We start from the raw sequence: 15493 nt of genomic DNA, 5'->3' as shown, positions 1-15493 counted from the left end.
TAATATTAGCTTAAATCGAATGCCATGTAATATAGTTACTGAATCTTTTGTATTGCTTTCCATAAGTCTCCTTAATGTTGACATAAACAACCTAGGAAAAATAACAAATTGTAGGGATAAAATTAAAAAGAATTCTTGTGCTCGTTTTAACATTACCGAATTTCGAGAGGTGGGAAGATTTTTTTTTAATATATATCCATATTCATACAGTGAACATTAATCACTAAAGCAACAACGTAACATTACATCAGTGATACTATTACCTAATATCCGTTAATTTGAAGAAAAGAAGCAAATTGAATAATCCAGTATTGATTTTCAGTAAAAACTCTTCATTGCAAGATGATCACTAATTCGTACGCAATTGTCCAAAGTTGCTTTAAGAGGCCGTTACAATTACAAAGAAGATATTTATCTTTCTTGCCTTTAGTGGCATCAGCAGTGGCCACTACTGGAGGAGTGTTTCTTGGGAATAGTATCAGGTTGGCGGATCAACTTGAAAATGATGAGATAGATCAAAATATCACAAAAGGTGAGCGAGAATTGAAGGAAAATAAAACAGTGAAACCAAGGTTTGAAAGACCACCAAAGAATTATCCAAATCACGTTCCATTATATGCCTATGAAAAGGTAGCAATGTTCCTTTTTTCTTCAATAGGTGCTCTTTTACATCCAGAAAAGAACCAGTATATTGTGGCACTTGGAGAAAGTACTGCAATTCCACCATACTTGAGATGGCTTCGCAAACAGATGCTTGAGGATGAAACAGGTAGACAAATTTTAAAGGATCGGCCATATATTACTTCCGAAACATTGCATATGGACAAATTAAAGAAGTATCCAGAGAATAGTTTTGGAAAAGTGTACTATGAATGGTTATTGAGAGAGAATGTCTCGCCGGATACCAGAGTCAATGTGAAGTTTATTGATGACGAAGAATTGGCATTCGTATTCCAAAGGTACAGACAGTGCCATGATTTTTACCATGCACTAACTGGGCTCCCAATTGCACGGGAAGGGGAAATTGCTGTCAAATTCTTTGAGTTCTTGAACATTGGAATACCATTCGCCGGAATGGGTGCACTATTCGCTCCGTTAAACCTTAAAAAGCATCAAAGAGAGCGTTTGTTGTCTGTTTATTATCCTTGGGCAATTGAAACCGCCACTCACTGCAAGAAGAATTTGATCAACGTTTATTGGGAAAAGATTATGGATAAGGACGTCGACGAATTACGTGCGGATCTTGGAATCACAAAACCTCCTGACATGAGAAAATTGAGAAAACTCGCAAAGGAGAGAAGGCATGCTGCTAAAAAATGATAGCAGAGGTCAATAAATAATGTGTTAAACGATTTTGGATATATGCTGCACACTCATGTACATTTAACGCCTATTTAAAAAGAATTATGATTATGTTAACAACTTCCTATCCTGAATGTAAAAAACTGAAGTCTTATTTTACTCCCCGTATGTTTTATTCAAGGCTCGGTATTTAGAGGTTAACGGCACTCTCAGCCGTACACAAGTGAATCAGAACTCTTAAAAATAGCTTTATCTAGTATAGTGACGAAACAGGTAATTAATTCAGCGCGCTTATTACGCATAACTGGTCTCATGAACTGGGAAAGCAGTTCAAAATTTACAATAACAATGGACACTACGTACACATTCAGAAAAGTTCAAAGTTTACTCCCTAATCTGGATTCTGCCGTGACCAGGCCTAAATTTGTTGTCCCCGAAGCCGAGCTCCCGTTTTTTTTTTTTTTTTTTTTTTCTCAGCGGTTCCTACCAATTGAATTACGGCATTCGCTTATCTTAAGAAAAGCAGTGATTTGTTGAATTTCAAATGCTTTCAATTAATTAATCACCTTACATTTTCTCCAATGCATGTGCATTTATTCTGGCTAGTCACTAGGTGCTTAACATAGAGTATAGCTGTGTTCGTAGAGACACTGCTTCGGAGCCAATAAAAGTCATACTTTGTACTTGGTTAAAGCCAATGAAATCAGCTTGTGCCCTCAGAGCGATGAAAAATTTTCGATAAGGAAAATAATTCTTAGCGGTGAAAATAGTATCGAGTGACCGACCGGACCAATATATTTGAATATGCTTTAAGTGGGATGGTTTCAAATCTTCGGGAATTATCGCTGTCAAAGCTCAGATTTCAGTTGGCAGCTAAACTGGATTGACGATAAAGCCCGTATACGCTCGATAAGGGAATTATTGAAACAACGGTATTCAATGCCCTGCTTTTTTTATTTTTTTTGGATTCCACAGCTGTTCTCCCGTCTAAATATTCAAGGCTTCACACATCCTTGTTATCTTATTGTTATACTGTGCTGTTATCGGTTTTACAACGGTAAAAAGTCTACGAGAAATGAAAAATGACTCGTGATTTCATCATACCGCCTTTCTTTCCCTTAACAGAATATGTGTGACTACAAGACTTCTTTTATGCTACTGTCTCGTTTCTGGCGATGATTTTTGAACGTATTGTGAGAACATACGCTATATTTACTGTTTGCCGCTTCTAAAATTGCATTATTTGCAAGTTTTCTCGACTTTTTCTTATTATCATCAAAACACGAATTTCAATAGAAAATGTACAGGAAAAAAAAACTTTTGTCATCGGCTTGGTCGCACTCGTTATTATCTCAATAATTCAAGATTTCCTGACTCTTTCCGCAAAAAAAATTTTTTGCCTGCTCTGTTTGTTCTATTGTCTCGTAGCAATCCTAATAATGCTTCTGGCTGGACTCTACCTGTCCAATTATTTTTTTTTTTGTTACTCTTCAGGTATTTTCTTTTTTTGTTATGGTCTATTTGGCTAATCTCTTTAATTCCCTACCCTATTTTTTATTTTTACCTTAATTTTTTTTGAACAGTTCTGATTTAATCTCTATAATCCGCCTAGCTTTCTTCCTTCCCTTTAAGCGCTACTTTTTTCTTCTTAAGCTCACTCTTTCCCTTTGCTCTTCTTCTTTCTCCCCCCTCCCTCTCTCTTTTCCTTCATATCTCTTCTTTCATCAGAATTCTTAACACGTTGGATATTCCTTTAGGAAGCCAAATTTTATAAGCACAAAAAGTTTTTGAACTTTCACAAAAATGGTCTACACTGAGAGAACCGCTACCCTTGAGAAGTATTTGTCACTTCCTCAGAGAGGTAAAGTTATAGCCGAGTATATCTGGATTGACTCTAAGGGTGATCTTAGATCGAAGGGTAAGACTTTGGACCACAAGGTTACCGACCTTTCAGAATTGTCCGAGTGGAACTTTGATGGTTCCTCTACAGGCCAAGCTGTGGGATCTAACTCTGATGTTTTCTTGAAACCAGTTGCTTTCTACCCAGATCCATTTAGAAGGGGAGATAACATCTTGGTTCTATGCGAGTGCTGGAACAATGACGGTACTCCAAACAAGTACAACCATAGACACGAATGCAACAAGTTGATGACTGCACATGCCGACCAGAAGGTTTGGTTCGGTTTGGAACAGGAGTACACCTTGTTGGATGCTGATGACAACTACATTTATGGCTGGCCAAAGGGAGGTTTCCCAGCTCCTCAAGGACCATACTACTGTGGTGTTGGTGCTGGTAAAGCCATTGCCAGAGATGTTATAGAGGCACATTACAGAGCCTGCTTGTACACTGGAATTACCCTTTCCGGTATCAACGGTGAGGTTATGCCTTCCCAGTGGGAATTCCAGGTTGGTCCATGTCTTGGAATTAAGATGGGTGATGAGTTGTGGATGGCCAGATACTTGCTTCACAGAGTGGCCGAGGAGTTTGGTGTTAAAGTTACTCTTCATCCAAAGCCTTTGAAGGGTGACTGGAATGGTGCTGGTTGCCACACCAATGTCTCCACTGAGGCTATGAGACACCCAGGTGGAATGAAGTTCATTAATGATGCCATTGCCAAGTTGGCTAAGAGACATAAGGAGCACATTGCCCTTTACGGTACCGACAACAACCTGAGATTGACTGGAAGACACGAGACTGCTTCTCTTGATGACTTCTCTTCTGGTGTTGCCAACAGAGGTGCTTCCATCAGAATTCCAAGACCTGTTCAGGCCAAGGGATATGGCTACTTCGAGGACAGAAGACCAGCTTCCAACATTGACCCATACTTGGTTTGTGGTATCATGGTGGAGACTATCTGTGGTTCTATTCCTGATGCTGACATGAGCAAGGAGTTCAAGAGAGAGTCACAGTAAGTTAATGTTCCCATATGAAGGTTTAATTTGGGCTTGCAAGATATTAGGAGTTCGGAGGAGAAAGAAATAGTATGTGGACGCGCTCTTTCCATTCCTGTGCTTCCTAATTTTTGGGCTGAGCTTCATCTGATAACGAGGGTTTTTACTTTTATGTATCAAAATATCGGTTGTTTTATCTAAGATCTATGATCTATTTCAGTTGTTATGAACCTTCGTTGCCGTATGATTCGTTTATTCAATTTTTTTTTTTGCTTTTTTTGGTACTTCATCCTTTGACGTTTGTTGTTATTGTTGGCTTTACATTCTCTAAAAATTGATTTTTTAGAACAGTCAGCAGAATGGTTTCGCTGTCGTTTCTGGCTCGGATGGTCTTATTGGACTTTGCCGGGAGAAGTTCGTAGCAATTTTTTTTTTGGTTTACTGTTTGTTTGTGACGTGGTAATGTTAATTATAAATATCTCAGATGATGGTTGTTGAGCTGTGCCCAGGTGGCCCTGCCGCAACTTTTTGATCTGTGTTTTTTCCTAGTTTTTTCCATCTAGTAACCCGTAGAGATTTACGCCCAAAATTTTCAATTTATTCGGTGTAGAGGCGTAGTCGTATTTGAGTCGATCTCCCAATCACTAAAAAGACCTGGCAACATCTTAATTTGACTTGTTTACTGGAACCAATATTATTATATCATACAAACATATTTTTGGTGATCCAAATTATCTTTTTGAATCACAAATATGACGATTCTTGACATTAAAGAAACCTTATTGAATTACTGTCGAACAAACCGCCATCTAGATTTACCTCCGAATGAATTATCTGACTTATACCGGATTTGTTCATATTTTGTGTCCAGTTCCAAGCAGTATGAAAAATTAGATAAAATTGACAAGAACAGCCTTTTGGCTTTGTTGTTACAGGTTCAGCTATTGACCTGTCATGACATAGAGGCCAAGACAACATTAGAGCGTTTAGCGGATTTGGTAAATGATGCTGATCTCGTCAATGGAGAATCGCAGTGGCTCATAAATTGGAGAAGCATCTATCTTCAGTGTCAGATAAAGGCTAAAAAAAGTGAAGAGGGTGAACAAGAAATTAAAATGCGGCATGTGTTCTATTACTTAAGCACCGCTTCAGAGAAATTGTTGAAGTCTGTGAACAGAAAGGTAGCATCTTCATTAGGGGGTGCAGGAGACCCAGAAAAACTTAAGCATCAAGAAGATTTATACGTTTTGAGAAAAAGGCGGGCCTCTCTATATGCTTGTAGTATGGATACGCGCAAAGAGTACGTTCAGAAGCTACAAGAACTTGTTGATCAAAGACCTTTAGATTATGAAGTGTGGTGCGAATTGGCAGAAGTATATATAGAAAATGGTGAATTACAGAAGGCGCATTGCTGTTATCAGGAGGTCCTAACGGGTATCCCACTTGCATATAACATTTGGGCTCGACTGGGTGAAATATCTCTACTTTCGGGAAAACTATCAGCAAAGAAAGCATCCTCGAAAAAGAAGATGGGAAATGAAGTTGTCACTTCTTTGAAAGATGCTGTGATGTACTTCTCACGATCCGTGGAATTATGCGATCTTTATCCTCGAGGATGGTGTGGCTTGTATGTGTCCTTAACGAGGTTGGGCAGTTTAGATATTGAAGCTTCGAAAACTTCAAGCAAGCTCTTGGTTTTGGCAAAGAAAAAACTCAACGAAATGGTGGAGGCAAAAATTGTCAACACATCCGAGATCGAAAGCATCAAATGGATTCTTAAAAGCATTAATTAGCTGAAGACTTAATGTTTTAGTTCCATCTTTTTGGCCATGTTTTCAATCCCGAATCAGAGCCAATTGATAAAGCTCTCCAGGCATAAATTTAAACAGTCAGTCTTTTCCTTTATTCTATCTTAGTTATTGCGTTTACCTAATTCACATTATGACACAACATTGGCTACTTTGTTTTGGCCTCGTTTTCTTTGGTGCATTAAACCTGTTCATTTCAGGCTTTCCCCAAATTGATGGTAGCAGAAAATCTTTCGTTCTCTCTGTGTAATCAATTATTATGAGTGATGAATTGCTGGCCTTGATCCTATCGATTTGTAGACTTTCCTTTAGTCTTTCGTTGTATCTTTTAAGTCTCTCTAGCTTCATCATCTTCATTCTATTCACTCGCACCAACGACTTAAGTTGCTTCTGCAGTTCAAGACCAGAACCAGGAGATTGCGAGCTTGACTGCATGTCTGTTGGTTCGAATGAAATGCTCAAATGATAAATAGTAGTGCCTTCACAACAATAATACTACAAGTATGGGTAATGTTTGCTTATCGTGTAAGACATGAGATTAAGCAGAACTCACAGCAGAAATTGTAATGCCTGGAGTAAAAAAAAAATTAAATATATGGACGGCAATAAAAAGGGCTGAAGTAAATAGTGCCGTTTCCTGGGAGACATGCGAGATTTTCGGACGTTATCAGATATAACGAATTCACAAAGTAGTCTGGTTATTTAGTTCATATACAATTGTAGGGACAATAGTTGTTTTATTCTCCAAACTATATTAACGTGTTCCAAGCTTCAATCCCCAAATACTACGCCTCTTGAGTTATTAAAATACGAACTTCATATTGTCAGAGATCAAAGCAGGTTGTTTCACCTTTTGCTGCACAGCCCGAAATATTTGGTCTCACGCATAACATCGAAGATCAACTATTAAAATCGAGCTCCTGATTATCAGAGTAGTGTAATGCTTTGCGATCCTACCAGAAGTATGTAAATTTTTCTGTATTAATGTAATGTATATTTGTTCAGGAGAAGTGTGAAAAAGTCAAAACGCAATAGCGGAGAAACATGAAAACGAGAATTGAAATCAACATATTAACGAGAATAAAAAGACGATAGCAAAATATTGTAGCAAATCAAAACATGTCTGTTATGAATTTTGCATGTTTATAAATGTTAAAGTAAAATAGCATGACAACAAGCCGAATGGATGAAGACAAAAATAAAGGTCAAAATAAAAAGACGTTTCATGACCCGTCAAACATGGTAGGCACGTAAAACGAAGAGAATTAGAATGTGAAGAAAAGTCGTCAAATCGAATGAAAGCATTTTCGTCATCATTCCTGTTCATTCTTAACATCTATACTAATAAAACAGTTGCTGGCCTGTTGGCGTACCATTAGACTCTAGCTGGCCTTGTCCATGGTATACTTGAGAAGTTATCATCGTATCATTATTTCCATTAGTACTACCATTAAGAGACAGTCTGTCGAATCGACTATTGAGTAGAATATCGTAATCTCTTGAGCTGGAAATCTTGGCACCCGAATTTCCCGTCGAGCCATTTGTGCCAACTGCGACTAATCCGTCTCCTTTACCACCTAAAAGACCATTGTCAGGAAAGCGGCCATTTCTACTATTAGCAGTCGGCGAAAAAGTATTCTGTAAAAATCCATTTACAGAAGGCATATTTGAAACTTCAAATGAAGCAGAATTCACCGAAGCAGAATTCGATGAAGAGGTCGAAAATGGATAAACGGAACCTTGTTGCAACTGTGAAGATCCAAAGCGGTTTCTCGAAGATAATTGTTGCGCAGAGTCCAGACTAATCGAAGGAGTCAAATTGTTGTTTGGCAGTGCACCCAAGCCACTCAGAATAGCGCTTGCTGAACCAGATCTTGATCTAGTTTTTCTTCTCCTTCCAGAGGAGGCCGATCTGGAGTTAACCTTGATACCAACTTCTTCACAAAGCCTTTTATTTTGATGAGCTCCTGTCATGTTATGGCCTTGAAGAACGGCACGAATACAGTGAATCAGGCGCGTTCTAAGCTCAAAATCTAGAGTTGGAATGGAAATGACTTTGCAAATGAATGTCGAACCCTCCATCGAAGCATCTGTTAAAATTCTAACGAGATACGAATTTTCTGCAAAGTTGGAATCCGTGCTTTTCGACTCCAAAATGGTATCGCCAAAAATCTTTCTCAAAAATATATTCCTGGCCTTGAGGTCTGTCCGGTACGCCATTAACTTCAAGATACTCAGTTGACCCAACTTCGAACAACAGACCTGGCAGAGTCTGCTATTGCTAACAGAAGCAAAATTGTCATTCAGATCCAAGCCAAGCTCCTTGGCTTCCGCCGAAACAAATGAATTGCCTCCACTTTGAGCTTCCTTTGAAGAATCACCAGTGTGCTCCTCTGTGGCAGAAAGAATATCGCTCTCACAAATCACCTTGGCCAACAAATTGTGACGGTTTGAAACGGCAGTACAAGTATCCAAAAACCATGTGATCAGAAGGGATCCGTTGGGATCCATCATGAGTTCCCAACACCAGGTCAAAATGCAAGCGCATATTGCCACAGTCGACTCTTTTGAAATGGCATCTGATTCTAGACAGGTTCTGACAGCCCTGGCACCAAACCTGCTTCTGGAAATCTCCATGAATGTGGCCATAATTGTTTCCGTGATGAAATCGTTGTATGGCTTTCCAAACTTCAGTACACCATGAACCACGTAATTTGCGTATTGATCATTAAATAACTGTGTGCAATATTTCGATAGAGCCTCTGAAATAATCCACTTCTCCCTGTCAGACACAACGGTATTGATCATCTTCTGAGCAGCCCATGTACCGTTCTTGTGGGCCCCCATTTGCGCCAAGTATGGTGCTAGGTGTTTTACCATGACATCTCTGACAGTTGGGCTGCAGATATCCATAAGCTTCTGCACAATTGTATTACCCAGATAGTCGGAAGCAAGTTCCGGAAGCTCTTCATACATTGCCAAGGCAAGTTCCTCAACCTTCAATCTTGAAAGTTGATTGCCGTCCAACTGCTTTCTGATCTCTCTTAAGCGTGGGGTATCAAACTTGCGAATTGAAAGCTGCTCAGGAAGCTTTCCCAAGCCGAATTCCCTGATACTATTGTATCTCATTGCATGTGAGACCAATATTGAGAGATGAGACGATTCTGCACTGGATAAAGATGTATTTCCAGCCTCGATCATCTGACAAATTTTACTGAAGCGCGGATACACCATGTTGATGGTTTTGTCCTCGGGCTCCTCCTCTGAACGATGATTCTTGGAGAATGAATTGTTGTGTGCTGATCCAAAAGGCATCATCGTGGAGGACACGGATGATGATGCAGATGAGCGTGGAATCTGCAACTGTTTCTGAGGTTGAACGGGTTTCTGCTGATGTGAAATTGAGAACTGACTGCTTTGTTGGTCAAACGAATGGAACGCGTTACCGTCATCAACATAAATAATCTTTGCAAAGGCAATAATGCAGCTCAATCCAGGAATCAGCTCCTGGTAGTTCATTTTCGCCCTGCAGTGAGCTGCAGATTCGATGCTATCAAACTGAACAACAACCACCAAATCACTAGAGTCCGTGCATAGAATAACACGAACTGACAAGATTGTGCCAAACTGAGACATCATCCGATAGAAGTTGGCCGCATTTGTAAGGGAAGAATCTCTAGGAACATTAATAATTAAGAGTGTATCCGTAGGACCTAGAGATGGATTTGTATGTGTGGAGGTGATCGATATTGCCTTTTCTGGTAGATTATCTCTTAAAATTGGCTTGATTGTTCTGAATGCTCCACTTTCAGTTAAAGTTCGACCATTTGGAACCGGTTGGCCGTTGGATATATATTCAGGCTGTCCCTGTGAAGTCTCTGAAAATGATTGGGTACGTCTTTGTAATCCATTCAATAGCATATCAGTGGATGGGATTGCTGTACCCATTTGTGCACTCTCGTAACCACCGAAATATGGCTGGAATCCCAATGTCTGCGAACGCGGACGTAGCAGCGATGAGGATTGTTGTGGTAAGGAAGAAATCGGTAATGTTGGTTGGTGTAAACTATGGGATGCAAGATCTGCCTGTCTGCTATTTAACGCAACATTATCAATAGAAGCAAGTGAGGGTGGGTATTCCTCCCGAATTGTCGAGCACTGATTGAGAAACTGGCGATCTGCAGGTGTTAGGAGAGCATTATTTGCCGAATAAGAACGCACACGAGGGGTATTGAAGAACTGTGAAGATTGGTTGCTCGATGCTGATTCCGGAATTGATGCCTCACTCAGCCAGATAGAACTTTGACGCAAAGATGGCTGACCGGCTCTTGGTGGGGCGGATTCGTTTACAAAGCTCCGAGTACTCGGCTTTGCCAGCCCTGCTACACCCGTAGTAAGTCTGGAAGGTAAAGTTCCGGATCTGTGACGGGTTCTAATTCCCAAATTCGAGGAAGAAGACGCACCTGAAATTGTGTTCATAACAATGTCCCCACTGCGAACGTGAGGATTGGAATTTGCGGACGATGAAGACAAAATAGGTGGTGTTATATCATGCTGTGAAGGTGTCACATTGTTTAATATTGCTCGAAGTTCGGGCACTGAAGGTTGATGAGTATGGTTGGATGGTGCCGAAGGGAATGGAACAGCTTTTGATTCCGTGTTAACACCGGACGATGATGATGCTGGGGAAATGTTTGATGTGCCGTGGTTTCTCTGTAATGTCGATGAAGAAGCTTCGCTTGAAGTTGGAGTAATGCGAAGGTTCCCACCGGACATTTTAAATTTGAATAGATTTCTGTTTCTTAGTAGGTATAGTTGATTTATGTGCACAAATTCTTAAGAGTCGACTTTGATGCTTTGTTTTCTTTATTTTATTTTCTGAGCGTTCTTTCGTTTTCCTTTAGAATTTGGATTATGAATGAATATATATTAGAATGGGTCAGATGGTTAAAGGCTACTTTTTCATAAGAGTTTGTCAGTAGTAAATAATTCAACGTGGCACTTGTTGTAAGTCATGTAATATTGTCTGTTATGATGGTTTCAAGATGTAAAATGCATAAACAGGAATAGGTCAATAGGAATAGAAAGTGATGAGGAATGCTCTGCGATGTCAGTGCTCCGATTCTAAGCGAGGAATTAATAAAATAGAAAATAGGTGCGAGTGTTTTCTTTTGATGGAGAGAGAATGAAAAATTACAACTCGAGGAAACGGGGAAAACTGAGGGAGCAGTGTTCAACGTAAGTTGGTAATATTTTGGGGAACAGGAGGAAGACTGGGTCAAAAAAAAAAATTCAATCAAAAAAAAAGTAAAAATAACCTAATAGCAAAATACAGGATGATCGATCACTCATCGCAGAAGATTACGTATATTAATGGAAAAGTGGGTAAATCAAATAGGTGGGCAAATCACGGAGCGGACAAATTAATTTTAGTCGATATTGTTGTGGGAAGGGCGATCTCTACGGAAACGGAAAGTCTGCAGAAAAGAGAAAATCAATAAATGGTGTCGTATAATAATGAATAGGTGGCAATTTCCCGAAGTAAGAAAAATGGAGAAAAAGTTCCAATAAAATACTAAAAATGAGCCATTTCATTGGAAACTCAGCCCCGAGGGGGGTATTTTTCGAGAAGCCCAACGATGTTAGACACCAAGAATACGTTTTAAGCAACATTTTGTTTTATTGGTAGAAATGCTTAGTTATCGACATACTTATGGAAGCAATTGACATAGTAACGTGATCCGAAATTAAATAAGAAAAAATCGGAATATTAACTGTATTGTGTTAGTGCTAGAATTAGACCGGTATTTAATGAGTGGAGTGTTTAAATAAAGAGCCCTGCTCGAATGCGGAGGAACTATGAGTAGTATGAATGTGGGCCCTGTTTATTTCTTCTGTGTTATTAATAAATTTTGATTGAGGATAGTTTACAGGCCTTCACCTAATTTTGCATGACAGCTTGGGTTTGGCTTTTTTGGGGGGGGCGGGGGGATATTTATTGCAAGGTAGATAAGGACATATATCTAATGCAGGGAGTGAACGGGTTGCTGAATCACCAGATTATTTACTGTAGATCGATTAATTATCTCACTCAAAGATAAATCTAGGATTGCTTCGCCTTCCCCTATTTTGCATTTCATGTGACTGGGAACCTATTTTCAGGCTTTGCCAAATTAGGTAATCTGGGGAAAAGTGTCATAGCATTCTCGGATTCAAAACAAATCTAAATCTTAGGAAAATTCGGAGAATCTTTTCTTGCCTTCGGTGTGACCCCAATTTATCCTGAAATTTTCATTTATGCCACACACAATCTTGCATACATTCATTGCTCGAAAATCTTATGACGGGCGGGCCAGCATTACCTCAGGCATTTTTATTTATACGGTGCACGGATGTTGACCTTTACAGGTAGCTCCGTGCGAAAACCTTCTGCTCATCAATGACTCTACAGCTAAATAATTGTATTCCATCCTGTTTTTTATAATTCATTTAGCATAGTATTTATTAGCCGACTTCACTGATCCATAGGAACATCGGGATCCATAAAACGGGCACCCTGTGCTCTTGCACGCCTTTCTCTCTGTTCCCTCAGTTGTCTTTCTTCAAATTGCCTCTGCTGATACTGCTGTCTCTGAAAGAGTTCGGCTTCAACTGGTGCGCGACGTATTGCAGCTACATATCTTCTCGTAGAACTACTTCTTTGCCTGCGTGTTAAATCAGAGCCATTCGCATCTCCTAGGTTCCGATGATCTCCAGAGTCTCCCTGAATAAGATTTCTTCTTCCGATAGCCTCTGCAGTTGCCTGCATATTACGTCTTTGCAATTCTCTCTGTTGCATAACTTGTTGCTGTTGTTGCAATTGTTGTTGCTGCAACAATTGTCTTCTCCTCTCTTCTCTGGCCAAAGTCTCCGAACGGGGAGAAACTGGAACAATTCGAATAGGATGGCTCTGCAAAAGTTGGAAAAACCTCTCGATTCTTGGAACCTGTGATGCTTCTAAACGGATAAATATGCACTTTGCAAAAAGCTCAAGCTTCTCTCTTGGTACATTCATGTGGTGAAACTCGTTGATGAACCGATTCAACGTTCCCACAAAAACTCTCAATCTATTTCTCTGTAAAGGGTTAGAATTTAACATTGTATCATCGACACTTCCCACCCCTTCGGTCACTGAGTTTATAATATCCAAAAGTTCATCTGTCTCTCTATGAGGATCCTGGGGTGTCTCTATCAGTTGAGTCAAATAGGTTCGCAATTGGTTCACCCCTTCACCGGAAAAAACGCAAAATATCGATTTCTGGTGTGGGTTAAACTCCTCTGGCGGTTCTCTGCAAAATTGCGTTATATCCCGACGCAAAAATTGTGCAACGCCAGTCAAGGAGATATGAGTAAGCCTAGGAAATGCCTTTAATAGTCTGTATATCGGATATATTGTGAGGTTCATGCAGTAACTTAAATGGACTCTTTCCAAATTATCTTCATGTGAACGAGAATTTTCTGCCAGTGCTAAAATCCCCTCATCCGTGATCTGGGAACACTTCACTAGACCAATACGCTTTAGCTTTGGAAGTTGTGCTAATTCAACAACGGTGGCATTTGTAAGCTGAGTGCAGCAGGCTAAATCTATGTATTGTAGCCGGTAGCAACATTTAATCAGCTCACAAGCACCATAATCCGTAATGTTACTGCAATGTCCTAAATGCACATAGTGAAGGTTCTTCCCCAATTTTGCAATTGCATGGAGTGCACGATCTGTTATAGCCGTGCATTTAGAAAGAACGACGTTTCTCAAACGAGGTGCTAGCATGGTAAACTTTTCCACTGCACTGTCGGTTATATTCGAGCATTGTGTAAAGTCCAAAATTCGAAGCTTTTCGAGGCATAATCTTGAACCATCCGGCGAGTCATCAAAGCACACACTGGTGATGTTATCGTTTTTAGAAATCTTGAATTCCTTTAGGTTTTCCAATTTGACAAACATCTCATGAACAGCGGTGTTTGTGACTTTCCCACAGCCGTGTAGATCTATTTCAACCAAATTCGGACAGTGTGCAACAAGTTCTGTGAGAACCTCGTCATCGACCTCGGGGCATTCACTGATCTTAAGTCTTTTAAGCAATGGGCATGAACGTATAACCTCCAAAATTGCACCCTTTGTCACGTCAAACGATCCCGGAATGTATAGACCTTGAAGCTTCAAGCAGTTTGCCGCTAGAGAATGATAAATGTCATCTTGTATATCTCGGACGCCTGTGAGATCAATCGACTGTAGTCGATTACAGTCCTTTAGCAAACCTGTAATTGCAGCAGAACCAACGTGAGAGCAGTTAACCAATGTAATCCTTTCTAGGTTTTTGCATCCTTGAAATAGCGACAAATATTTATCAGTGACTAAGTTCGGGACCAACGACAGGTTTAGCCTCTTTATATACATCCTGTAATTCCAATAAGTGGATGACTTTGGCTGCTCCAGAACCACCCCGAGCTTCGCATACACATTTTCATCTGAAATTCCTGGTCTGAACCAAATCAGTTCTATGATCATTTCAGCCCATGCCTTACAAACAAGGGCAATATTCAGCAAATCCGTTTTGGAGTTCATATAGCTGAAAATCAGGCACAGAACTTCTGGTGGAAGAACGCATATCGGTTCTTCGTAAGGAAAATTTGATCCTGTCGAATTTCCATACCGGTAGAAACCTAGAGAGCCAAAATTGAAATCCATAAAATCCGGATCACTGCCATCTCTCTCTTTATTATCATTGAGTGCGGAGCTATGTAAACGTCTCTCTATCCTCGCTCTTGCCCTAGCAAAGAGCTGCTTAGCAAACTGTCTCGGTTCGCCGTCCGGTTCGGCATCAAATGTTCCACCTTCATCAGATGAAGCTGATGTTGACATTGAGGCTATTGCGGAGTTCGACACAGCACCGGTACCAGCAGCCAAAGATTGTTGAGGATTTCCCAATTGATTGAACTCATTGCTTGAAGTCGTGTTTATTGTGTGTTCATTTTCTCGTGGAGAACTACCAAATGGATCTCCTAGAGGGGGGAGACCATCTTCCACTGTGAAGTTATTTGCATTTTGATTCATATTTCTTTATAAAATGATTAGAGCCGATATCGTTTGAAATGTGTCGAAAATGGCAATGATCGAAATAGGCTTTGATACTGGACAAAGTGATTTAATTCCTGCACCTAACAGCAGAATTCCTTTAAAATGTTGTTCCCTAAAAAGAGGCTCTCAATGACTAATCGGTACGCTGTTTAAAGTAATTGAGATCAACGATCTTTAGTATTCTATCTTTTCCTGCTTTTGCCAACTAAATAAGGCAAATAAACACCTTTGAATGCTGGCAAAAAGAAGCAGATGACAAATGTAGGCAACGGCAAAGTCCTTGATCCGCTTTATGTCAAGTTTTATGGATGTAAAAGTAATAATAGCCACAACAAGGGATTATAGTTATTATAATATGTCGGTACGCACCAAAAAG

General features: G+C 39.9%; 6 protein-coding genes across 6 annotated transcripts; 3 read left to right on the top strand and 3 right to left on the bottom strand.

The window, feature by feature from the left end:
• Nucleotides 1–342: 342 nt before the first annotated feature.
• Nucleotides 343–1320, top strand: BRETT_000819 (uncharacterized protein; the record flags this gene model as incomplete). The annotated part of the gene is made up of 1 exon (XM_041279379.1): nt 343–1320. The coding sequence occupies one exon, from the start codon at nt 343–345 to the stop codon at nt 1318–1320; it is 978 nt and encodes a 325-aa protein (XP_041137593.1).
• Nucleotides 1321–3105: 1785 nt separating this feature from the next.
• Nucleotides 3106–4215, top strand: GLN1 (glutamate--ammonia ligase; the record flags this gene model as incomplete). Its single annotated transcript, XM_041279378.1, has 1 exon — nt 3106–4215. One exon carries the CDS (start codon nt 3106–3108, stop codon nt 4213–4215), a length of 1110 nt encoding a protein of 369 aa, XP_041137592.1.
• A 731-nt stretch (nt 4216–4946) lies between these two features.
• On the top strand, nt 4947–5987 carry BRETT_000817 (uncharacterized protein; the record flags this gene model as incomplete). The annotated part of the gene is made up of 1 exon (XM_041279377.1): nt 4947–5987. The coding sequence occupies one exon, from the start codon at nt 4947–4949 to the stop codon at nt 5985–5987; it is 1041 nt and encodes a 346-aa protein (XP_041137591.1).
• A 141-nt stretch (nt 5988–6128) lies between these two features.
• BRETT_000816 (uncharacterized protein) lies at nt 6129–6437 on the bottom strand (the record flags this gene model as incomplete). Its single annotated transcript, XM_041279376.1, has 1 exon — nt 6129–6437. One exon carries the CDS (start codon nt 6435–6437, stop codon nt 6129–6131), a length of 309 nt encoding a protein of 102 aa, XP_041137590.1.
• Nucleotides 6438–7343: 906 nt separating this feature from the next.
• On the bottom strand, nt 7344–10778 carry BRETT_000815 (uncharacterized protein; the record flags this gene model as incomplete). Its single annotated transcript, XM_041279375.1, has 1 exon — nt 7344–10778. The coding sequence occupies one exon, from the start codon at nt 10776–10778 to the stop codon at nt 7344–7346; it is 3435 nt and encodes a 1144-aa protein (XP_041137589.1).
• A 1738-nt stretch (nt 10779–12516) lies between these two features.
• On the bottom strand, nt 12517–15093 carry BRETT_000814 (uncharacterized protein; the record flags this gene model as incomplete). The annotated part of the gene is made up of 1 exon (XM_041279374.1): nt 12517–15093. The coding sequence occupies one exon, from the start codon at nt 15091–15093 to the stop codon at nt 12517–12519; it is 2577 nt and encodes an 858-aa protein (XP_041137588.1).
• Nucleotides 15094–15493: the final 400 nt, after the last annotated feature.

Source organism: Brettanomyces bruxellensis, chromosome 8 (assembly GCF_011074885.1).
Source record: "Brettanomyces bruxellensis chromosome 8, complete sequence".
Classification (NCBI taxonomy): domain Eukaryota; kingdom Fungi; phylum Ascomycota; class Pichiomycetes; order Pichiales; family Pichiaceae; genus Brettanomyces; species Brettanomyces bruxellensis.
This window is presented reverse-complemented; position numbering and strand designations above follow the sequence as displayed.